We start from the raw sequence: 24002 nt of genomic DNA, 5'->3' as shown, positions 1-24002 counted from the left end.
ATATCCATTTTGCAGGTCATTGTCTCTAAGGGAAGGTGTCGGCCATCAATTATGGTCACACTTTTAGCTCATTGCTGTAGCAAAGGTCTTGAGCTCAATTTTATGGGCTTGTACAAAAGTCTTAATATTCAATCTTTTACAGAAAAATTAATAAAAAGGGTTTGAAAATTTTGAGTTATAATGATAAGAACAAAATAAAGGGTCAAGTAAATAGTAACAGGATTGATTTTTTAATGTAAAAATGTGGTTTTTCGTTAAAATGAATAGTACCGCGGGCTTTTTGTTAAAACTCTCATCTTTTAATGGCGTAACTGGTGTTGGCAAAACAAGAACCAAAATTATTATTGAGGATATTTTTTTGCGATACTCAAAGAAAAAATTCAAATTTGAGGTTTATTTCAACGTCGGAAAAGATTGGTTGGTATACAATAATGTGGTCTAAGACCATCTCCAATCGTGGTCCAAATGGCTTCTTTTAATACGAAAAGTGAAAATTTCATCCCTAGCAAGCGGACTACCAGTTGGTCTCTCTTTCTAAATTTTTATTAAAATGTTCAATATAGTATAACTAATAAAGTATTAGTGTATGAAGTGTCAATGGAGATGGAAAAAATATAGCAAGGGCGATACATTAAAAATGATATTTGAAGCGCAAAAACGTAGAATGAGATTTTTTAGTATACTCTGGTATGTCCTATGCACCAAGATTTTTGGCTGTAGATCGTTGATTGATCAACGATCTAATGATCAAGATCTAACAGCTAAAATTCAGTGTATATTAAACACTGGAGCATACTACAACTGTGCACCAAATAACCGGAAAATGTCACAATCAAAAGCCACCCATAAACAAGGAGTTGTTGAATCAGAATCTGATAGGCAAACATTTCTTCCGGTCACAGTTCAGATGAATAACAGTTACCCTAATCACGATACGAACCTCGAGTAATGAAGAATTTCAAGAAATGAATCTCCTGATCATGTTTCAACAAGTCACAGTTACATATAGACTTTGACCAGGCAAACCCAGCAGATACATAAACAAGAATATGTGGCCAAAAGCAATCAATCTGTTCAAGTACGTGATCAAATCAGTTTCTCTCCAACGTCAAGAAGAGTAATCCTAGCTAAACTAAGCGTTCTCTTTGGCAGAAATTTCTGATTTGAACTACAGATACTTCTCCAATCAACCAAACTATATTATGCCCCAGTTTATGCAATTCAATGCAACTTTTCACGAATCTGATTTTCGTTCAACTGAAACTTCTTTCAGACTCTCAGTGGTTGATTTTACAGGTAAGGGTAAGTCTACCAGCATGTTTGGAGGGGCAAAGTACATGTGTAGTGACATCATACAGATAATAATGCCCAAGAAAAGCTGCAACAACAGAATGGACGAGAACCAAAGTTTATTAATAACCTAATTTGTAGTTTCCAGAGAGAGAAAGAGAGAGGAGAGAAAGCGCGGATCTGTGCATGGATGGAACATACCTGTAATGTGGGCTTGAAAGTGAAAAGGTATACTGACAAAACCATTGTCAGCAGCATTGCCATTGAGGTAGAATACACCTGAAAGAAGCAAATAAATGAAGAGAGTAAGTTGAAGGGCGAAAGACAAACTCAGGTCAGCAGTCAGTTGTAATTGATAAGAATGAATGCAAAGAATCTACAACAGGGAAAAAAGGAAATTACTTGATTGATACTAAACCCTATATTTGATCTTTCCACACAGATTGCTTACCACCAGTATACTACATGTTGCATCCATCTAAAATAACAACACTTATTACAAGAGAACACCGGAAATTAGGTCAGCAGTTCCAATAATTACCTTCACTATGTTGTCAGCATACTTCATCAACCATGAAACAAGCAAGCCAGTAGATCCAAGATTTAGCACGACCAACCAAGTTGTAAGACTATATCCATTGAAAAGGCGTTGCCACCAAGGTCCATTCTCAAATCCACCCCTGAAATCATCGAAGAGAAGCCGTGCTATGTTGAAAATCACACCAAACCTGTAAAAGGATTGCCATTAGACCAATCTAGTGTGTACCCTCAGAGGAACGGACTATTTTTTTCCACAACTCTAAATGGACAATTAATCATGCTGTAAATAAAACTCATGTACATATCTCAAACAAAAGAAATGTTATTTGCTAATCACAAGACAAGACAATGCAATGAGTTCACAAATGATGCTACTTTTTCTATATCACAACCTAAAAAGTGCATAAAGAGGCCTCTGACTTGTAGTTGTAATGTATAACAAGGTCCACGAAAAATAATTCTTACTGAACTAAATGGAAAATGCATCCCTGAGCTTTCAGAAGTCATAATATACTATATCATAGTTGAAATTAATCAAAGAAAGCAAGGCATGATGTGGAGAAAAGATACCTACGTATACAATTGTACATTCTGCCAGTACAAACTATCATTGTTCTTCTTCATGAGATACTCTGTGTAAACACCTGCTAATGCTGACATACAAGCAGATAGAATGCCAAGCATATATCCTTGGATTGGTGCTGAGAACAAAGAATCACATGACGCTTCTCCACAACCTTTAACCTAACAGATTAATTAAAAGTATATCAACAAATAAGAAATCATTTGTCCTAATGGACAAAATTTATCAACTTTAGAGTAATAAAATTGCATCATTCAAGAAATTCCTGAATCACAGATTTTTTGTCAGCCAATAGAAAGCAAGAACTTATCCTACGCATACACTCTTCTCAACTAATTCCAATTTAATCCTAGGAGGTTGGAAAAAATATCATATTCTGGATTCTGTCAAGAATCTAATAGAAAGTTAAGATGATTGTAGACAACAATATCTTTTTAACATGCTCCATCAACAACAGGTTACCCTGCAAACATCCGTGAAACAGTTCTGAAAACGAATAGTCAACAAAAGAAAACCCAACTTGATAACCAAAAAGAACAGCTTCTAATATCACCTGGCTTGTGGTTGTTCCGACAGCTAATAAAACAATTGCTATCCATTGAATATTTGACAACTTCTTTCTCAGGAATAGCCTGAAGTATCACACAATACAGATAAATCAATCATTTAATAACAAAGATATAACTGGGCAGAGAAAAATTCCAAATAGAAATTGAAAAAAAAAATTGAAAACCATTCAGATTATGTCACCCCGAAAACTAATAAAGTAGGCACCTGAACAATATTCCAGTAGTAACAATCTTCAGGTTACCCAATATCTGATATGTGGAAGTATCCACATAAACAAGAGTGGCAAACTGAACATTGTTATGAATTAGATATATGACAGAAGGAATAGGATATAAGCGCACACTCTTCCAATCTGTAGTCATTCGTACGGAAGGTGATATGCGACACTCTCTCCAAAGAAGTAAACAGGAAACTATAAGCTGTATTTTAAAGAACCACAATGAAACATATCAGTACAACTAGAAAAGGCATCAAATATTGGAGGAAAGGAAATGAGTCATTTTGTAGTGGAATACTATCTCTAATTTGATAGCTTAAAGAGGAAAATCATTGACTTTACAAGCTAAATGATGCAATGAATGAAGATAGGTATGGTGAAGTACCTTGAATACTTCAGCAAGAAAGGGAACAGTTGCATAGTCATACTTATATTTTCCATTGCTTTGAGAAAGAGTTGTCAAGATTCCCTGACATTAATCAAATTATAAACGAATGAATGCTCATTTCTTACAGATTGAAAAATGAGGTAAATGTTTGGAACAAATTGATCCAAAACCAGCACTTACACCACAAACCCCCTACGGAGTTTATAAAACATACAAATCATTAAGTGCTAAAGTGTTATTTGATCCCCGACCATGAGTTCTACAAAATTACACGCGAGAACATCCACCATAAGATCTCAAGAAACAACTCATATCTGGTACAAGTTTTGAGCATTACATTTTCACGTAAACTAGTCAATGATCAGATACGAAGAGCAAAATATTTCCCTTCGCATTATTTTGTTCGAGAAATGTAGCGGCCACAGTTGTACTTTCACAGCTCAGATATTAGCCACAGTTTTGAGATATAGTTCCATCAGCACCTCTTTCAGTAAACATAAGCAAGCAAAGCCACACACTTTAAACAATTTAAAGCCTCTTTCATTCATCTTTCAGTTGGAAATCGAAATCAATGTGCCATTGCCACACTGGTACTCAAAATTACACATTTCAAATATTGGGTAACACATAATTACACAAACAGAAAATATTAAATCAATATTAAACAAAAACTCAAAAATAATTATTTCACGGAGAATTAAATTAACGCTACACAGAATCGATTTGAACTGATTTGAGCTGAGCTGCCCAAAATATCGAAACTGGGTCCGAAATCCAAACATTGCAGAACTCAGATTCAGAGATTAAGAGAAAACAGAGATCCAGAAAACAGTGAAACGCAAAACGGTAGTAACAAAACGACCAGAAATCGCAGAGTCTTAGTGTTTGCTGACCTGAGAGCTGGTGAGGACGGTGAGCAGCGCGGCAACGAAGTACCACTGCATCGTCTTCTTCCAGGCCACCAGCGGTTGCGCGCGTAAAGTTTGGGGCTTTGCTAAGAACACGTACGCGCTGATTCGGGCATTGGATTTTGCGGGCAAGAGCTTTTTGGCTTGTTCAGTGAGTTGGGTTTCTGAGTTGTTTTTTTTATTATTTTTTTTATCTCCAAAGATTTCTTAGATTGATGTTAGACTCAACAAAAAATTTGTTTTTTATCTCCAAGAAATTTGTTTTTTATTTTACTACAGCTTAACATTAATGAACGCGGATAATAACTCAACAAAAAAAAGACAAATAAAAAAAGGAAGAGAAAAGATAGAAGATCGTGGGGAATGTAGAGGGAGGAAGAGAAGGAGAAAAGTTGAGTTTATTTATGGAAAGTGTTATTGGCATTCCAAAAATCTTAAAAATCTTATTCTATAAGAAGTGTTTCCAAATATAGAAAGTTTGAAATGTATAATGAGATTTTTGGAATGCCAATAATTATTCCCTTATTTATTTATAAAATTTGTGCTATGCGTAATTGCTAAATTGTTCACGTTTTTTTTTTTTTTTGTTCAATTTTGGTTAAAGGGTTAGAGTGGTAATTTGCTGGAGTTTTGGTTAACAAATAGAGTTTTAATATGTAATTTAGATTAGGGAATATACGTTTTTTTTTTTTTGTTCAATTTTGGTTAGAGGGTTAGAGTGGTAATTTGTTGGAGTTTTGGTTGACAAATAGAGTTTTATTAATATGTAATTTAGATTAGGGAATAGACGGGGTTTGAACTCGCGTAGTGCAAAAACAACATTTCTATCCACCATTGTAGTAGAAAACCACTTGCTTTGAGTGAGTTCAAATGTTTAAGGGTTTATCATGGTTTGCCTAATTACTTAGGAAAATATATATTAGATTTTGGGAGGATCAGATTATGCAGAGATTATCTTAAAATCAAGGTTGACATTACTTGTCTAATAAACATGCATTTAAATTATATTTTGTAAATACGACGTTAATGACTAAATTATTATTAATGTTTTTATTTTTATTGAGAATAATATTATTAAAAAACATTTTCTATTTTATAAAATTTTAAGAAGATTTGTTAAATTATACATACTTAATACACGTTATGATTATTTGTACGATAAAGAGTAATAAGAGATCAAATTTCTAAACCAAATGTTATGAATGTTGATAATAAAATTATTACTTAGATATTAATTAACGCGTTTATTTGTCGAAACTTTAACGAAAAACTCTCGGTACTATTTAATTTAACGAAAAATCATATTTTTACATTAAAAAGTCAATTCTGGTACTATTCACTTTACTTTTATTTTTTTTTATTATTTAAACTTAAAATTTTTAAATTTTTTCCATTAGTTTTTCTTTTATTTTTTTTTAATAATTACACATCATTTAATTTCAAATTTAACCAATTCTACCGTCAATACGGTCTCACGCGGTTATTGAAAAAAAGGAACGACTAGCTAAAGCAATTTCCGCATCTTTTGATTGGACCGTGATTTGGTCTACGACTCTCTCTCTCTCTCTCTCTCTCTCTCTCTCCTCGAAAGTCATAAAACCACCATAAACACCGGCGACCACACCACCACACCCACCAACCATAAACACCGGCAACCACACCACCACAACCACCTATCCTGAAAACCCCCAATTTCCCCAAATCCAAAACCCTAAAATTGGATCAAAAGCATCCACCCGCCTCGTCTACTCTTTGCAATTTTAGACGAGTCCATCCTCCCTCTTCAAGTTCGAACTCAAATTTAAGGTAACATCACTATGAGGTCAACTTTCATTTTTTGGAATTAGGGTTTTGCTTAATTTCAATATCTTTGGGGGGTTTTGAACCCACAGGGTTGTCATTTCAGTTAAAGGGTCAATTGCAATTTCATTTTCGGGTTGCAGTTAGGGTTTTGAAGGGTTTCAGTTTAAATTTTGGCTTCAATTTTATTAGTTTGATTCTAATTTCTCTAAATTTGTGTAACGTAGGAAGGGTTTATTTTGTTGGAGAAGGAGTTGACCATTGAATCGGGGGATGTTGGTTGCTTTTGCTGAACCTGCAGGTTAAAATCTCAACCTTTTTCTTTCTGTTAATGTATTGGTTGCTTGCTGTGAATGTAAATTGAACTTGAACTAACAAAACTAAAGAATCGTAATTTATTAGATTTCCACACTAACAAAATTACTTTGGTTTATTAATATATGCAGCAGATGAGGTTATGAAATAAAAATTGAGAGAAATTTGAGGTATATTGTATTCCATTTCAAAATTTAGAATCGGAAAAATAGAAGAATGTTATATGAGGTGGATATGGTGACAGAAGGAAAACATAAAGAAGTTAAGGGGCAGTTAGGGATTTGAAGGAAAGTTTGTACGTCTATTGAGTCCTCATTTGGTGACAACCAAAAAAAAAACAGAGAGAGGGGGTGCCCCCTCGAGCGTTAGCTCCCTCCAACATTGTTGGTGGTTGGCTATCATCTCTCTGTAATCAGATCAAGAATTCTTAGCCAAGGCGGTGATGTCAAAGGGCCTTACCATAGATGGCTTAGAACCAATAGGTTTTTCCATTCTATACTAAACTAGTGTTCTCCTCCAGTCAATACCAATCGAGTACAGTTAGTAACTTGACTTTTACAAAAATACTTATTCTAACTATAATTTGTGTTAAGATCATAATAGTAATCACAGTAAAGCTTTTCATCAAAATATGGCAGGAATGAGCATTTCATTGATATAGATTAAAAAATAAAAGCACTGGTTCTTAGTAGCCTGTGGTTAGATAGGGGTGGCCTAATGTTATAGGGGAGGACACTTTTGTCCCCTGCAACCTTTTTTAAACAATCATTGAAAGAATATGACTGACTTGGTCATTGCCTTCTACAAATAAAACCAAAAAATACACAAGTTGGTTTAGCATTCGATGTCAAACACAGGTTAACCAAATTGGACCCAAACACAAAATAATCACAATGAAACATGGGCATTTACTAACGCAAATCAGTTTATAGACAGCTATCATGAATACACACTAGTTTCATTTCCCTTAGGTTAGTTACTGTAATTTTTGAATTTCTGTTTTTTTATGGGGGAATTTATAATTAGGAATTCTACCGTTTCTGCTGATGATTGATTTGTTTTTTACTTTCAAGTAGGATATTAGATATGATAATAGATAGGGAATTAGTATTTGTTTAAGTTTATTTTGGAGGGGATTACTTGACCTTCAATTTTTAGCATGCAGGTTGCCAAAAGAGAATTGGATTGTGCTTCTGTTTCTAACATGCAACGCTGAGGTATCTGGTCTCTTCACCAAAAAAGTATTTAGCCAAATACGTGTATTTCCGTTGGCCTAGTTGAAGTTGAGATTCAAGGAGCTGGGAAGTGGTTTGAGCTTCAATTTCAAGCTTTGGCTGCAGTTTCAAAGTCTCAGAATGGTTTGACTTTGTGGGACATTGTCAAAAGTTAAATTGGTAGCTGGTGTGAGTATCTGTGAGTTTCTTCAAAATGGATAACTCTGCAAACATGCATAATGATCATTTGGGTGTGAACAAAATGGGGAAAAATATAAGGAAGAGTCCTTTGCACCAACCCAAATTTGGTAATAATGACGCAAGGCAACAACCTCAGCCTCAGGTATACAACATAAGCAAGAATGATTTCAGGAACATTGTTCAGCAGCTTACTGGTTCGCCATCACAGGAACCTTTGCCTAGACCTCCCCAGAATCCACCAAAGCCCCAAAGTATGCGGTTGCAGAGAATTCGACCTCCCCCATTAACGCCTATCAACAATAGACCCTTAAACTCACCTCCAGCTCCTCTTCCTGCAGGCCAACCACAGGTTCCCTACAATAATAACTTTGTTAGGCCTCCTCAGGTTGGACATCCATCACCGACACCAATGCAGCCATTTCCACCTGGAGATTCAATGTGGCAAAATACAGCTGAGTCTCCTATCTCAGCATATATGCGGTACCTTCAAAGTTCGATGTTAGATCTAACTCCAAGGGGAAACCAACCTCAGCCTCAACCACAAGTTTCAGGTCAGATGCAGTCTCAGCCACCATCAACCGGTTTACTTCCTAACCCATCCATATCTGCTCACCCACCCCCAAGAATGAACGGCCCTGGGCCACATGCAACTAATCTACAGCACCCACAGATGAATGGTCCTCCCCTCTTACCGTCACCAACTTCACAGTTTTTATTGCCATCCCCAACGGGTTACATGAACTTGTTGTCTCCACGGTCACCTTATCCACTGCTTTCACCTGGGATACAGTTTCCTCCACCATGGACCCCCAATTTTCAGTTTTCTCCCATGGGCCAATCAGGGCTATTAGGTCCAGGGCCTCAACCCCCACCTTCTCCCGGCATTTTGTTTCCATTATCTCCTTCGGGGTTTTTCCCCATTTCAAGTCCAAGATGGAGGGGTCATTAAGAGTTGGCACAACACTGATAAGCATGTGAGTTCCATACCTTCCCCTGAGCTATTTCTTTATGTGGACTGATCGACTACTTCTAGGAGCTTCTTCTGTGAAAAATATATTGTATACTGGTAGTTTAAGTGGGCTCTTTAGGCTACCTGTAGTGTTTATTTCTCGCTTCTGTATTTTTTTCATTGACACCATCTCTGCAAACTTTTCGAATCTCGAATCTGTATCATCAGCTGATATCTTAGATCTCTTGTAATTTTGTAATATTTTGATTAAATTGTAGTTTGTTGTTAATTCCTCCTCAGTTAACCGGCATGTGGAAGGAATTTCGGATTAGCAATTATAGTTTTGTTGTACCTTGATACGTTCAATGAATAATATCTTGCTTGATCAGCTCATAATTTTCCTTTCTTAGTTATTCATTGCTGTTCTGCTTTTAGATTAAATACCTTAATGGTGTGTCGCGATGAATGAATTGTCGTGTACAGAAAAATTCATAATCCTGAGGTTTAATGAATTGCAGAATGGACTCTTTTTACGAAAGATATATGATGTAATTTCGGTGTGTTTCACGAAAGTTGTTTGCACGAATCGCGCGGGCGGAATTGTGTTTACTACCTTCGTCTTAGCAGCATTCTTTCACTTTGTTCAAGTATTTTACATGGTTGTAAAAAGGATGCTTGTCTAGAGTCTTGGGAAGAAAGAAAGGGTGCAGTAGGTTATGACACTAAATATAGTTTACTAATTATAAAACGTTTCATTAGTCGAATGTATCAACATAATTATTTGATTATTTGTGCATTTTCGGTTGCATGCCAACTTGGTATTGCTTGTGTGTAATTTGCTATGCGATTTATTTGTTCGCCATTCCATCACTTTTTTATGACGTCGGTCTACTACTAAATTACTAACCACCGTATTGTTTTCGACTTGCACTGCACGTCAAGCGTGTGGCTTTAGGTGTGGGGTATTTTACCATAAAATTAGGTCTCATTTCTATTAGAAGTCTCACAATATATAGTCTTATTTACGGATTTCGTTTATCAATTTTTCGACGGGGAATTCTTGTATTCTTTTCAATATGGTGTTATGTTTATCGGCAGAAAATAAACGCCGTTGCACGCAACTTGTCCTACTACATGTTATGTTGGAAAACAACTGAAAAAAGCAATTAAGCACATCTTAAATCTTAATTAATGCATTTCCGGTGATAATTAAATATACTAAGTAATTGCCGTCTCTCCTCTGCAGCAGTTTTGAATTGTTCAACGTGTGCTTCCATTGACTTATTCATTAACAACCATTAGTGGTCTACGTGGCATATCCCCATTGACTTAGACCACCTAGATTATGCCATTAAGGGATACTTCTTGGTTTAGTGTTTGTCGTTTATGAATAACCAATAGAAAGGGTTCCTAAGTTTGTCTACTATTAATCATTTCTTAAAAAAAATTGTTAAATAAAGGTCACAATGACAAAAATAATCTTTAATTTAATAAACAAAGGACTAAAATGATTTGATATAAATTAAAAGTATTTTTATCATATTATCCTTATTTAATAAAGATTGTCGTACAAGAATCAAAATAATTGATGATGAACAAAATCGATTTTAATATTCTTAAAACCCAAAATTAGAAATTATGTCGATTTTGAAGATTAGTTTGGTTAAAAATTCTTATTAAAAATTCTAATTATATTATCTTTTTCCAACAAAAAAAAAAATTTGTCAAATCGCATATTCCATGTATAATATAATATTACCGTCAAAATCAAGCAATTAATATAATCCAAGTTTATAACGTGCCGCGCACCCCATGACCCTTGGATGCTGTCACCTGCCACATCCAAGCTAATTTCACATAAAACATTCGGCTTGAAAGAAAATTGACATAATTTAATTCGTTTGAATTGAAAGCTTTGGAACATATGGAACAATGGTAACGTCGTGATGTGGAAAAAAATATGGATGGAAATTTAACCAAGATATTAAGATATGTATATTTGATATATCAACGATTTTTTACATTAAATTACAGATGGAATATTCAAACATGGATATTAGGAATAGGGAATCGAAGCAGGAACTTTGGGTGCAAGCTCTTTTCGAATTCATTTCTAGTTATATTAAAACTTTGAAATTAATAAAGTTCAAAATTACTATTTTTCAATCTCTCGTCGTTTGAGTTAACTCAGAACGAATGTTTAATTTTTAACTTTCAAATATATCATTTTTCAAGTCCTTTTGTGTAAATTTATTGCTCATGTATCTCATCACGAGTTGAAGAGGAATACCAAATTTAGTTTACTCATACAGAAAACACCTCGTCACAACTTGAAACCCTAAATAAGACCCTTGAGTCTTTTGACTGGGCGGTCAGTCCTACGCCCACCTCAGAACGACGTCGGACCATTCTCCCGCTAAAACAAGCGAGTACAGAGTCGCAGACCGAGAAGGCAACAGCGTAATAAAGACGTTGTCATCCTTCTCCTCAAGGAACGCGAAAAACGCGGGAGACAATATAAATACAGTCCCAGAGAAAACGGACCCAAACGCCTCCGCTCTGCCCCTCAACACTTTCCATTTTCCTTTTAATTTTCCCCCAAAAGCTGCAGTCTGTTTTTTAATTTTTGTTAATTTTTTTTTTCGTTCGAGAGAAAAAATAAAATTAAAAAACAGATTGCAGCTTTTTCTTTTTCCATTTTTTTTGTTCGTTCCGTTCTTCTTCCTCTTGTGTCGTCAGGTGTTTCGGTTTTTTTTTAAATTAATAAAAAAACATCGTTACGGAAGGTGACAAACGGCTGCCTCGGAAAATCCGTTACTTGTTTTTGTATCTGTTCGTCAAACGTTGTTTCATCATTTTTCTGGTTCAGATTCGGTTTCTGTCCAGTGACCACCATACCGCCTTATCAGGAGGGGGTTCAGATAAATGCTTGACCGTGACTCGGGTGGAAATTCCGACCAGACACCAGATACCAGAAACAGCAACTGAAACGGTCTGTAATTTTTCTCCTTATTGTTATCTGGTTTCTTCTCTTTCCTTATTCTTTTCAGTTTCCTTAATCTTTTGATTTGATTCCAATTGATGTCGGGTTGATCAGATTTTTGGGTCAGGGTCAGAAGTCGACGTGGATTGGCTCATTTGGATATTACTGCATCCAATAAAAGAGAAATTAAAGTTCGAATTTTGGCTCAGGGTACGTAGTTATTGATTAATTTGATGAAAACCCTTTAATTAATTTCAATTTTCTTAATTTATTTTCTTAATTAATCTCAAATGAGATGAAACAATTTTGGGTTTTGAATCCTTTGATGCATGGTTGTAAAGTTGTAATCTTGATGATCAAATGTAATTAAAACCCTTGTTTTCGTTTCGTGTGTTTGTTTTTTGTTGTATTGGCAGAGGATCTTGAGAATTTGATCGGAGTTTGGTTGCTTGATTTCTGTCCGGATTGCTGTCTGTATCGGGAAGTTTTTCGCTGTGTGAGCCGGAATGGAACAATTCCGGCATATTGGAGAGGTTTTGGGAAGTATGAAGGCTCTGATGATGTTGAGAGATGAGATTCTGATCAATCAGTGCCAGTGCTGTTTGTTGCATGATGCGTTCACGTTGGCGTTTGACACGATCGGAGAGGAGATCCAGTTGAACCTAAAACTCGAAGAGAAGAAGACGAAATGGAAAGCGCTCGAGCAGCCTCTGAGGGAGCTGCACAGGGTTTTCAAGGAAGGGGAGCTTTATATTCGGCATTGCATGGATGTGAAAAACTGGTGGGGCAAAACAATCCTCCTACATCAGAACAAGGACTGCGTCGAATTTCACATCCACAACTTGTTCTGCTACTATGCAGCCGTGATTGAGGCAATTGAGAATGCTGGAGAGATTGCGGGGCTCGATCAGGAGGAGATGCACAAGAAGAGGGTTCTGCTCACAAGGAAGTATGACAGGGAGTGGAATGACCCCAAACTTTTCCAATGGAGATTTGGGAAGCAGTATTTGGTCCCGAAGTCGATCTGCAACAGGTTGGAGAGTGCTTGGAGGGAAGATAGATGGCGGCTTGTTGAAGCTCTTAAGGTGAAAAAGATTTCAGGATCCTTTGGTTCGACGAGGAATGAGCAGCAGCTTGGAGACTTACTGCTCAAGAAACTGAGTGGGTCGGAAACCTTAAATGGGAAGCTCTTTCCGAGCTCAATCTTACTGGGATCAGCGGATTACCATGTCAGGCGGCGGTTAGGAGGGGGAACGCAGTACAAGGAGATCCAGTGGTTGGGCCAGAACTTTGCCATGAGACACTTCTTCGGGGATATTGAACCTTTGAATTCAGAGATTTCAACTCTACTCACACTTTCCCACCCCAATGTGCTGCAGTACCTTTCTGGGTTTTATGACGAGGAGAAGAAGGAATGCTTTCTTGTTATGGAGTTGATGAACAAGGATCTGCGCTGCTACATGAAGGAAAACTGCGGTGCAAGAAGGCAGGTTTTGTTTTCACTCCCGGTAGTGGTTGATATCATGCTTCAGATTGCAAGAGGCATGGAATATCTCCACTCTAGGAAGATCTACCATGGGGAGTTGAACCCTTTGAATGTCTTTCTTAAGGCAAGGAGCTGCACAGAAGGCTATTTTCATGTAAAAGTCTCAGGTTTTGGTTTATCATGCGTGCACAAACCTACTTATCGAAAATCACAGCAGCAGAACGAAATCAACCCCTTGATTTGGTGTGCCCCGGAAGTCCTAGCTGAGCAAGAGCAACCAGGAAACAAAGGTCGTTCCAAATACACGGAGAAAGCAGACGTATACAGCTTCGCGATGCTTTGCTTTGAGCTCTTGACTGGGAAAGTTCCTTTCGAAGATTCACATCTTCAAGGGGACAAGATGAGTAACACTATAAGAGCAGGAGGGAGGCCTCTCTTCCCATACCCTTCACCAAAATACCTTGTCAATTTAACCAAGAGATGCTGGCACAGTGACCCATCTCAGCGCCTGAGCTTCTCGTCCATCTGTCGCGTTTTGCGCTACATAAAGAAGTTCCTTACTCTGAACCCCGACGACGATCAGCCTATACTGCAATCCCCTCCTATGGATTACTGCGAGATAGAATCATGGTTCCTGAAGAATAGTTCAGCTGCCTTGTACGCTGATTTATCCTCGATATCGCAACTTCCATTCCAAATGTTCTCTTACCGGCTTGGGGAGAAGGAGAAGACTAGCCCTGGCATCATGAGAATCAGGAGTCTGGATTCCATAAGTGATACAACATCCGCAAATTTCAAGCAAGAATCTCCGAATGGCAACGTTGACACTGTGTCCATTGCAGAAGATCCATTCGTACCACTAAGCGAAACGAGGTCCGTTTGTTTTGATGTGAGGTCCGCTTATGATCTAAGGTCAGTTTGTTCCGAGGCTCCAATGAAGAGAACTCTCACTGCGAAGAAACGTCAAGAGGCGATGGCTAGAAAAGCCTCAGGTCAGCCAATAATTCCACCTCAATTCATTTCTGTACTCGTAAGAAATACTGATCAGCAGATTACTTTAAGCCCTAGGGCTTCTGCACTTTCACCATTAACAATCTTTGACTGGAAAAATGTTGTTCATTCAGGTTACACACGGACATCAAAAACACCAACAACACCAAGGCTTTCAACACCAAGACTCTCAACGCCAAGGCTTCCGTCGCCAAGATTTCCATCCCCAAAACTTCCGCCACCAAAACTCGCTTCACCAAAACTTCCACCAGCAAAGCTTTCGGTTCCAACAAAACCATGTCTACGCGGTATGAAGACAAACCAAAGCCCTCCACTGCCGAGTCCTATGAGCACAAAGAGTAGTACGAGCGGAAGCAGGCACAGAACGGGCGGACACGTCTCGGATTCGGAGATACATTAGGCGTCTTTTGGTTCACATCACATATTTGACACCAGAAACTTGCTGGCGTCGAATAGAGTTTAGCTAACTGTAAAAAAAAAAAAAATAACACGATATATTTCAATCAAGTACACATCAGTTTTTGTTCCCCTCCATTTAACAAAAATTCTAGTTCCTTTTTAGAAACAGTGACTTCTTGTCTCTCTTTATCTGTAAAATTTAAATTTCTTACCGTTATAGGTATATGAACATAATTCCACGTATCGTCTTTCATGCACCCGGTTTAGTGTTATTCCTCTTCACTTATAAGTGAGAGCTCTTACGTTCAATTCTCACCAAATTCGAATTTGAACTAGATTATGCCTCCTCTTTAACGTAGATAATATCGTTTGCTCGATTTTCGTTAAATGCGAATTTGAACGGCATTATTGCTAGCTCATTGTAAGGCTAAACCTACCTCCTCTCTCTTAATGTAGATAATATCATTTTTTTTCCAAAAAAAAAAAAAAAAGAACGAAAGAAAAAAGAAGCAAATTAGGTAAATTTTGGAAATCACGATACGAAGAAAGCGGTTTCTAATTCAAGTTAGAATTCAGCATGTCATAGCTGCAAGATAAAATTAAGTTGACAAAGCCCCACCCAAAAAATAAAAGATATAATTGCGCAATCGCATATGAGATACAAAGTCAATTCTGTGGTCTCCCAAAAACAGGGTTGTCCTATAAATCTAATTGCCGAGAATTTACAACAGATGACCCATAATTTCTACACTATATACTGAATACAACTCAACCGAGATCGTCTTCGTTGCAAGTGTTGCAAATGCTTTCCGGACGTTTTCTCAACAAACAGCTTGGTCATATGGCTCCATACGAAGAAGAGCGTTGTACCGCACATACATTCCGATCTAACCGGCTTGCCACATTATGTGATAGCTGGTGTGAAAATGATTGACAAACCTGCTCCAAGAGTATATTCATCTGCAACCTGCTTCCCTGATTTCACATTCGGTCACAGTTAAAAAAATTTTGAAGCCGAGTATCACAAACCGATCCTCAAGTCTCCTTTATTTATCGCAATACGGCACTGTTTGAAGTTTGTCAGCTCTCGTGCTGGTACGTCAATCTTCGGATTTGAAGATTCCAAGTGTTTTCACAACCAGCTGATGTCCTTCAGATACTTTATATTGCAGCTAAAACGTACACCATCAATCATTTAGTCGGTTTGGCCCCTATCAAACAAGGATGTGGCTAGAACCCGAGATGCGCTAAGATTTCATAGTCTCTGACTCCATTCCAACTTACTTCCTAGGGCTTCTCTGTATGAACTTACAGTTTCAACTTTATAAACGGCCTCCAGAAGAAAACTCAGGGAATAACAAAACATCAACAAGGTTTCAAAAGGATAGTGACTTCCTGATTGATGTCAAAGGGGTTACCTTTTTCTTAAACAATCTGTAACACTTTTATACACCCGTCTGAATTGGCAGCGACAACCATGCCTGATTTCCCTCTCCAGCAGACACTCGAAACCCATTGTGCACTATAATCATTAGTCTCCTTTCCAGAAACAGGATCAATGGAGCCAAACTTGTGTGAAGTGATCGGCATAGGCAGAGATCTATAGTAAGCATAAACCTGAAGGATATCAACACAGAAAGTTAAAGTAGTTGATTGTACTATGATTAAACCGTACATCTCACACAAGCACACTACCTCGCCTTCAATTCCTTTTACTTTTCTTTTTGGTTAAAATTTTCCCCATAACTCAATTAGAAGCCCATTAGTTGTTCATTTTATTAAATACAAGTGCTCATGTGCATGGGAATTAATCATGTACCTCATTCGTTTCTGAACCACATGCTATGTAACCATCTGAAACGGATAACCCGACAAAGTTCTGGGGGAGTAAGCATCCGAAGTGTGAACCAACAGAGAACAAGAAAAAGAAACTTGGTCAGACAGTTATAAGGTAGTTAGAGCAAGTATTATCCAGATCTCAAAATCACACGAATATAAAAGAGATTCTAGCATAAAGATCCAATAAAAAAATTAGTGGGGTAGCCAACCTTCTCATTAGTATGCCCACCAAGGGTTAGGCTGCAAGCATCGGTGGATGGATCACTCATACTGGTTCTGTTAAGATCCCATAGCTTTAATGTACTGTCAGTGGATGCAGAAACAAGGGTCTCCGAGTCCAAAAATTTCACATAGCTTACAGCTTTCTTATGCCCATCCAGTACACACCATGGAATTTTAGTATTACGAAGATCATAGCAGTAGGTGCGGTAGTCCGCACTCCCAAAGGCCAGCAAATGAGAGGAGTGAGCAGAGAACTGCACACAGCATACATTTGCAGCGTGCTTGATGGTATCTAAACAGTTTTTCTGAAAAGAAAATTCCCCCCAATAAAAAAAGGGATTTCAGAAGCATCACAGATAATCTTAAGCAATAATCAGTACTAAAATGAAGACATTCCTAAGTGAAAGACAGATATGTCAGGCATCATTCTTTACAGGGATAGTGCTATATTTTGAGCATCAAAAGCCCCACCAGCACTTATGTTGAGGCACTGGTGCAGATCATATGGAAAGATGTTATTAGGGATTATTTATGTCAATTAAGGATATCATATTCTACTTCAACTTTGGAATTTTTATATTTTGTCGGGGCTTGATTGTAAATGGGATTTATTAACTATTAGGAGTTGTTTTCTCCTGACTACAGTTTCCGTCTTGGCCGGGTTTGGACTGCCTATCATATAATAAGCCTTATTGTTATTGGTAATCAAACCCAGTAACAAATAAAGCTAATGACGAAACCCCTGATAATAATAAAAACAAATCCTAGCTAAAAAAGTCCCAACAAAAATTAAGCAAGGCCTACATAACATAAATTTTAGACCTAAAACAAAATGTGAAATCCTAAATTGACATAAATGTATAAACATGTCCATATTATCTGGCCATGGAGACCCTTACCGCTCTTAAGGGTTTCTCAAATATGCTCTATTACATAGATCAGTAGCAAACATAATTTAATTTATATAAGAATCATAAGAAATCAAAGAAAGAGTCTTGAATAGTAAGTTTGAGTCTTAATTTGAGCAAATCCTGTGATTTATACAAAATAGAAAAGATACAAAAACACACGCACAATAGTAAATTTGAGTCTTAAAATGAGCAAATCTTGTGTGAGAGAGAGAGAGAGAGCATGCCTCGTTGATGCTCCACAATTTCACAGAACCATCATCACTTCCACTGGCTAATGTTGTTGGATATACTTGAGAAAAGTCTACAGACCAAGCCCTCGTTGCATGCTCAGTGTATTGAGCAAACTCTTGACCAGTGCTGGCATCCCATAACTGGATATCCATATAAGTATATTACGTTAAATGCAATGCAAGAATTCATTAAAAATAAGGGCGAGCAATAGTCACTTTTTTTATAATATATTTGGGAAAATGAGCCACAAACAAATCCATGAGAAAAGACATGGATAGACAAAGTCTCAACAGTCATATATCTCTATTAGACTACTGTGAAACATATATCATATGGATGAACATGCAGACGCTGTCAGGTCAACATTCAAACATCACTAAGTTTTTTTAGTAACATAAACCGTGAATATAGCACAGGATATACACACCTTGATTACACCATCATAATCAGATGAAGCCAGATAGTTTTTGATGTAGTTGTTCCAGCAAACACATGTGATCCTTGATTTGTTTGACATCTCAATCACCGGATAATGAATATCAACAGAATCGTTGAAGAAAGCATTAAACTCAAAAATCTTAATTTTCATTGAAACCCCAGCAGTAGCAAAATAGTCTTCATCCCGATCAAAACTCATAGAAGAAATTACTTTAGAGGAACTGCTGAAATCTCCATTTCTTAGTATGCCACGTACTTCAAACTTACTATACCGCGAATATTTACACAAACCATCAAAGATGGCTCCCAGTCGATCAGTGCATGTCTCCTTGTCTTCATCCTTTGTTCCCACATACCAATTATTGCGAGTTCTTAATAAATCTTTATCTCTGCGTATTCTAGAATCAGTCTCAGGAATCTGAATTCTTGATCTCATCGAGAAATAAGCACTCTCAAACTGATCTATGTTTTTCATCAACCTCGACTCATTTGAACTAGGAACAGGAAATAATGGAGAAAGCACCTCTGACCTTGAATCTTCTTTGTTCACGAACATATATTTCCTTCCACTGAGGGATTCATCGTACAAGCCACAATCAATCAAGGGTTTTCTTAGAGAGTGCCTCCTCTCCACTTCTTCAACATCTGCTTCTATGAACCCAATGGTTTCCATCAAATTTGCAGCATGGTTCTGCTTCTGTTCTTTCAAAGAAGTAAGGAAATGCAATAATAAATCCAATTCTGCATCCTCTTGTTCCACAGAAGATGACAATTTTTTTACAGAAACCTCCTGTAACCTGTTAACTACTTCAGATTGTAGAATTTGCCTGTCATAACCAATGATCAATCGCCCAAAAAAAACCAATGATCACGTCGCCCAAAAAAAAAAAAAACAATGATCATAAAATCAGAAGTCAGGATAGTGCACTAGAGTACATATATATATATGTTGGGAGTGACCAAAGCGATTACAGACCTAACAAAATTTTCATCAAGTTAGATTATACTAAAGTATTCACTAAAGGAGCCTCAGTGCACTTCAGTAGGGTATTGACAGAGAATTATAACATCAAACTCTAGTCATTTGTACATCCAAAACACACCGGAAGATCATTGATGAAAAAGAAAAACTGAAGGATAATGAGGTTCACATACAAAGCTTCAACCCCTCAGTACGATTATTATTTTTCTAAAAGAAGAAAAAGCACTTCCCAAGATCCACAAGTTTCTATTGACAATTGAGAAAATTCCTGAAAAGATCCTCCACATGAACCCAGGTTAATTTCAATTGTGATTCAAAGTAATATTAATCAACTAACTATAATAGTGGAGCCCTAGAATAGGGTATGGGCTTAAGATTTTTTAATTCAGGTTTCACATACTGTTAATGGTCTTCAATTTTCTCCAGTTGCATTTCAATAACACTCTGTTTTTCCATACATTAATACATACATATAACACCTATTTGGACAACCCTTGACACTATGACTTATGGCTCAATCAACTAATTTCTACAAGATATCTTTTATGAAACAAATATACTAAATATTACTCCTTTCCAATATTACCTTCAAAACTATTTACAAGGAATAGCACACCTTCACACTCATAAATTCAAAAACTCTGTAGCTTAGGTCAACTAAAATGTTATGAAATAACATGACAAGGGTTTGGGATTACCTTGTCGTTGGGCGTGAAGATGGTTCAGGATGAAGAAGCCACATAATAAATCCAACCTCCTTACCATTTTCCGACAGGAAATTTGGGGGAAGAATTCTGTGCTGCAGATTGGACATTGCGGCAGCAAGGGCTCTATTTGAGTCAAAATGAGCAAGTAACTGAAAGCAAAGACCCAAATTAATCCATTAGATTTTTCATCAATTTAGAAGAGAAATATAATGTGTCAAATGCAGAAACACTAATTTTCACCTCAAAAAGAAGAACACCCAGACTGTAGATATTTGAAAAAATTGTGCAACTTCCTTCACTGAGTTCCTCAGGACTAACATACCACTTCTCTTCCAATAGCTCGCTTATTGGAGTAAACCGCTGAGCTGCATAATCCATATGAGGATTGGTGGATATGGTACGTATCTCATGCCTTGCTCTTGGATTATGTTCATCAAATGCATCACTTCTGTTCTGCAAACGAGTGATGTTGATGTGGCTGGTATTCACATTATCATGCATGAAGTAGGCAGTGCTAGAGAACTGGGGCCAGTGCAATCTAGTGTTCTGACTTATCTTTTGCTTTTTCCTGATTGAATTATTTTCTGAAAGGGATGTATCTCTATCCCTCATACTCTCAAGCATCTCGTTCCGGACTGGTAAGCCAACATACTTAACCTGATTTGAAGGTAACAACTTGAAGAAGGAAGGTCGCAATCCAGGCAAAGAAACTCCTTCAGAATGAAAATTATCCACCAGATCCACTATTTGTCTAAATATATACAAGCATTCAACTTTATTCGCCTTAGGACGTCCAATATTCAGCCATTCTCTCAAACTGTTTTCATCATGATTAGAGCCACCACCCCTAAGCCCGACATTCACACCATTGGAAGAAGGCGTAATGACATTTGCATTCATACTCATTGTTGGATTAGAAGCTACCAAAGAATCACCGGCCACCTTCAAACTATTCAGGTTTCTAGATTCAATGTGACAATTCTCATGATTGGGACCCTTCAATATGACACCCTTACCCTTCAGTGTATTTTTAACAAAAAACTCAGAAAATCCTGGTCTAGATAGGATTTTTGTCCGAATACCTGCATAAGTGTTGGCTGAAGCCCCCGTATTTTCAATGTTTGTCAATTCTTCCACAACGTCATAGTGATTGTCACTTAATTCCCTTTTATTCCAAAAACCAGGGAAAGATGTGGCCCCCTCATTCTCCAAGCCACCGGAAATTGCCTTCCCGGTATCCTTGACTGCAGTTTTGACTTGTGAACTCCCACTTCCTGATCCACTTGCTAGCTGAAATAAATGTTGTTGCGGGTTCTGCCTAGATTGCATTCTTCCTTGATTGTTTGATGTATCAAGCATGGCTAGGTTTGAACTACTGTAATTCCTCACAGTTAGCTCTTCCTCCATGAAACCAACATCATTCCTAAAGCCTAGGCCGCTATATGGGTGTTCTAATTTGTTAACATAGCCGGCCATATCTACTTTCTCTAAAATCTCATGTCGTGAGCTTAAGGGATAATCACCCTCAACTGGTATACGCATCTCTTGGCATTCCAATGGGTTGCCATTTTCAGATTTTAGTGAGTAGTCATTCTCTTTCCTTTGGAGTTGTGCAACCTCTGCTGGATCCAATGGGGTCACTTCCTCAGCCACTGCATCCTCCATGATGTGTATACTGATTGCATTCAACAAAACTCTTCACAACCCTCTATAAGGGGATTTGTCCAGTGAGAGACCGCGTTCAAGTACCTAAAAGTATTCCTCAAAAAGTCATCAAAACTGTAAGACTATCAAAAAGGCAAAAACAATTGCACGCAACCACATCTTCACGGTGACGCTTCGATATAGTTACAGTCATTCTGAACTGGAATTCATGATCCGTTCATCAACCTTCAAACGCCTTCCAGATTTTTACACACAAAAGCATAAACAAACAGAAGAAAGAGAACCAAAATTGATCAAAATTCCTAATTTACGCATATTGTCAATCAGCAACATCCTACTTAATTACAAACACTTGATACATAAGTTAATTACACAAATATCAAAATTACAGACAAAAACAGAGAAATTCAAGTCTCACCTTAGACTAACAAGTAGTAACCAATAAGTTAACTGAGCTGATAATATAAGATAACATATGCCACCTCCAACATTTCTTATCCCAAATTTTCTCGGCAACCAAACAGAAAGTAAAATTGAAAATCCAAAATTCATTCAATTCACGCACACACTCACCTGAATTGAAGCAGAAAAGCAGTTCCCACGCGAAGCCAAGAAACGCCGACGACTCAATTCTCGGAAGCAGGGAAGAATCAGATGGGCAAAAACCGGAAGAAATCGCCGAGCTCAAAACCCCCAAGGAGAAAGCCAAAGCTGAAGAAATAAAGTGAAAAGATAGAACCCAAAGTGTAAAAGTAATGCTATTTTCTTTTGCCAGAAATGGAAAAGCAAATATCTTTCGGCTTTGGCTAATTTCGGATAATTTTCTCGCTTTTTTATTTTCTTTCTTTTTCTCAAATTGTGGGTTTTAATTTACTAAATTTCTTGGACGCACAAAAATGGAGGTTGGTAATTTTCCGAATCCAAAACGCGGACAAGGAGCAGCCTGTCAAATTTTGGAGCCCATTTATTTGTTTGTTTTCATGATAATTATTATTTCTTTTTAATAAAAAAGTAACGGCACAGAACCGCCCCGTTAGCTGAAGCAAACGAGGCCATACCTTCTGCGAGTGGTTTTTATTTTTTATTTTTTATTTTTTTGTTGTAAAATGTTAAGGGTGAATTAAAAAAAAAAAAAAAACTCCATTTTTAAGGCATATTTTTAGGCATATTCGCTGGAACTCGATATCAATCTTACTTTGTATCTTAAAACTCAAAAGTCATCATTTTGCTTTCTGAAATTCGATTTTGATCTCACTTTGCCCTCTAAAACTTAAAAGTCGCCACTTTGCATCCTAAAACTCGCTTTTGGTCTCATTTTACTCCTTAAAACTCAAAAGTTGTTACTTTTCTCCCTAAAACTCAATTTTGATCCCACTTTGCCCTTGAAACTAAAAAATCATCACTTTGTTCCCTGAAACCCGATTTCAGTCCCACTTTGGCCATTAAAACTTAAAAGTCGTTACTTTACTTTCTGAAACTCAATATTTACTCCACTTTTACTTGTTTCTAAGTATTCTGTTTAATAATGTGGCATAATTAGAGCGAACTTATGGTTGGCGTGGTACAAGTATAAGCTAACATATCTAATAACATTGTATAACATTCATCCCTTCTCCCTCCATCTCTAGCCACCTTATCATTAGTTTCATTGACTTTGTCATTTCTTAGTTCTTATGTTCTTAATGGAGATGGCTAGTGAAGAGAAAAGATTATTATTTTTGCTCCTTTGTACTATTTTCTAATTTCAAGGGAAATTGACATATTACTAATTTTAAATTTTAAATTGACATATTACTTATTCAAAAAAATTGAAACAAGCTAATAAAGAGAATTTTGAGTTTTAATGAGTAAAGTGGCGAGTTTTGAATTTCAGGTATCAAAATCGAGTTCCAAGGAGTAAAACGACGACTCTTGAGTTTCAGGGAATAAAGTGTGATCAAAATCGAGTTCCAAAGAGAAAAGTGACAACTTTTGAGTTTCAAGGAGCAAAGTGAGATTGAAATCAAGTTTAGAGTTGCTAAAAATAAGCCTCTTTGAAATTGTGCATTAAAATTTTAAATGGTATCATTTATAGTTTTCTTTTTGCTTGTTCGTCGTCATTTGGGGTGTGTAAAAAACACTTTTATGTATAGTGAAACAATGATTAATTAATA

The 24002-nt window shown here is 37.0% G+C and overlaps 4 protein-coding genes across 4 annotated transcripts; 2 read left to right on the top strand and 2 right to left on the bottom strand.

The window, feature by feature from the left end:
• Positions 1-956: 956 nt before the first annotated feature.
• LOC137710788 (CMP-sialic acid transporter 1) lies at positions 957-4773 on the bottom strand. Its single transcript, XM_068449915.2, has 8 exons — positions 4482-4773; positions 3586-3669; positions 3188-3402; positions 2967-3045; positions 2405-2574; positions 1832-2018; positions 1492-1569; positions 957-1378 (listed from the first exon to the last, which is right to left on the bottom strand). The coding sequence occupies exons 1-8, from the start codon at positions 4530-4532 to the stop codon at positions 1235-1237; spliced, it is 1008 nt and encodes a 335-aa protein (XP_068306016.1). The 5' UTR covers positions 4533-4773; the 3' UTR covers positions 957-1234.
• A 3124-nt stretch (positions 4774-7897) lies between these two features.
• On the top strand, positions 7898-9221 carry LOC137710952 (protein HAIKU1). Its single transcript, XM_068450123.2, has one exon. It carries the CDS (start codon positions 8040-8042, stop codon positions 8973-8975), a length of 936 nt encoding a protein of 311 aa, XP_068306224.1. The 5' UTR covers positions 7898-8039; the 3' UTR covers positions 8976-9221.
• Positions 9222-11543: 2322 nt separating this feature from the next.
• LOC137711592 (uncharacterized) lies at positions 11544-14989 on the top strand. The gene is made up of 4 exons (XM_068450847.2): positions 11544-11967; positions 12073-12168; positions 12375-14436; positions 14569-14989. Exons 3-4 carry the CDS (start codon positions 12465-12467, stop codon positions 14853-14855), a joined length of 2259 nt encoding a protein of 752 aa, XP_068306948.2. The 5' UTR covers positions 11544-11967; positions 12073-12168; positions 12375-12464; the 3' UTR covers positions 14856-14989.
• Positions 14990-15453: 464 nt separating this feature from the next.
• On the bottom strand, positions 15454-22754 carry SPA2 (SPA1-related 2). Its single transcript, XM_068449694.2, has 8 exons — positions 22423-22754; positions 20425-21933; positions 20176-20333; positions 18485-19322; positions 18051-18197; positions 16903-17220; positions 16674-16733; positions 15454-16471 (listed from the first exon to the last, which is right to left on the bottom strand). Exons 2-8 carry the CDS (start codon positions 21847-21849, stop codon positions 16280-16282), a joined length of 3138 nt encoding a protein of 1045 aa, XP_068305795.2. The 5' UTR covers positions 21850-21933; positions 22423-22754; the 3' UTR covers positions 15454-16279.
• Positions 22755-24002: the final 1248 nt, after the last annotated feature.

This window comes from Pyrus communis, chromosome 6 (assembly GCF_041283825.1).
Source record: "Pyrus communis isolate YQ-2024b chromosome 6, ASM4128382v1, whole genome shotgun sequence".
NCBI classification, from domain to species: Eukaryota; Viridiplantae; Streptophyta; class Magnoliopsida; order Rosales; family Rosaceae; genus Pyrus; species Pyrus communis.
This window is presented reverse-complemented; position numbering and strand designations above follow the sequence as displayed.

Coding starts and splice junctions, on each gene's coding strand:
- LOC137710788 (XM_068449915.2), bottom strand. CDS start 4,532: ATGCAGTGGTACTTCGTTGCCGCGCTGCTCACCGTCCTCACCAGCTCT. Junction 3,670..4,481: donor CCGTCCTCACCAGCTCTCAG/GTCAGCAAACAC, acceptor GATTAATGTCAG/GGAATCTTGACAACTCTTTC. Junction 1,379..1,491: donor CTTTCAAGCCCACATTACAG/GTATGTTCCATC, acceptor CTGTTGTTGCAG/CTTTTCTTGGGCATTATTAT.
- LOC137710952 (XM_068450123.2), top strand. CDS start 8,040: ATGGATAACTCTGCAAACATGCATAATGATCATTTGGGTGTGAACAAA.
- LOC137711592 (XM_068450847.2), top strand. CDS start 12,465: ATGGAACAATTCCGGCATATTGGAGAGGTTTTGGGAAGTATGAAGGCT. Junction 14,437..14,568: donor GATGGCTAGAAAAGCCTCAG/GTCAGCCAATAA, acceptor TTGTTCATTCAG/GTTACACACGGACATCAAAA.
- SPA2 (XM_068449694.2), bottom strand. CDS start 21,849: ATGGAGGATGCAGTGGCTGAGGAAGTGACCCCATTGGATCCAGCAGAG. Junction 17,221..18,050: donor AATTGTGGAGCATCAACGAG/GCATGCTCTCTC, acceptor TTTTCTTTTCAG/AAAAACTGTTTAGATACCAT. Junction 16,472..16,673: donor GTGGTTCAGAAACGAATGAG/GTACATGATTAA, acceptor GATATCCTTCAG/GTTTATGCTTACTATAGATC.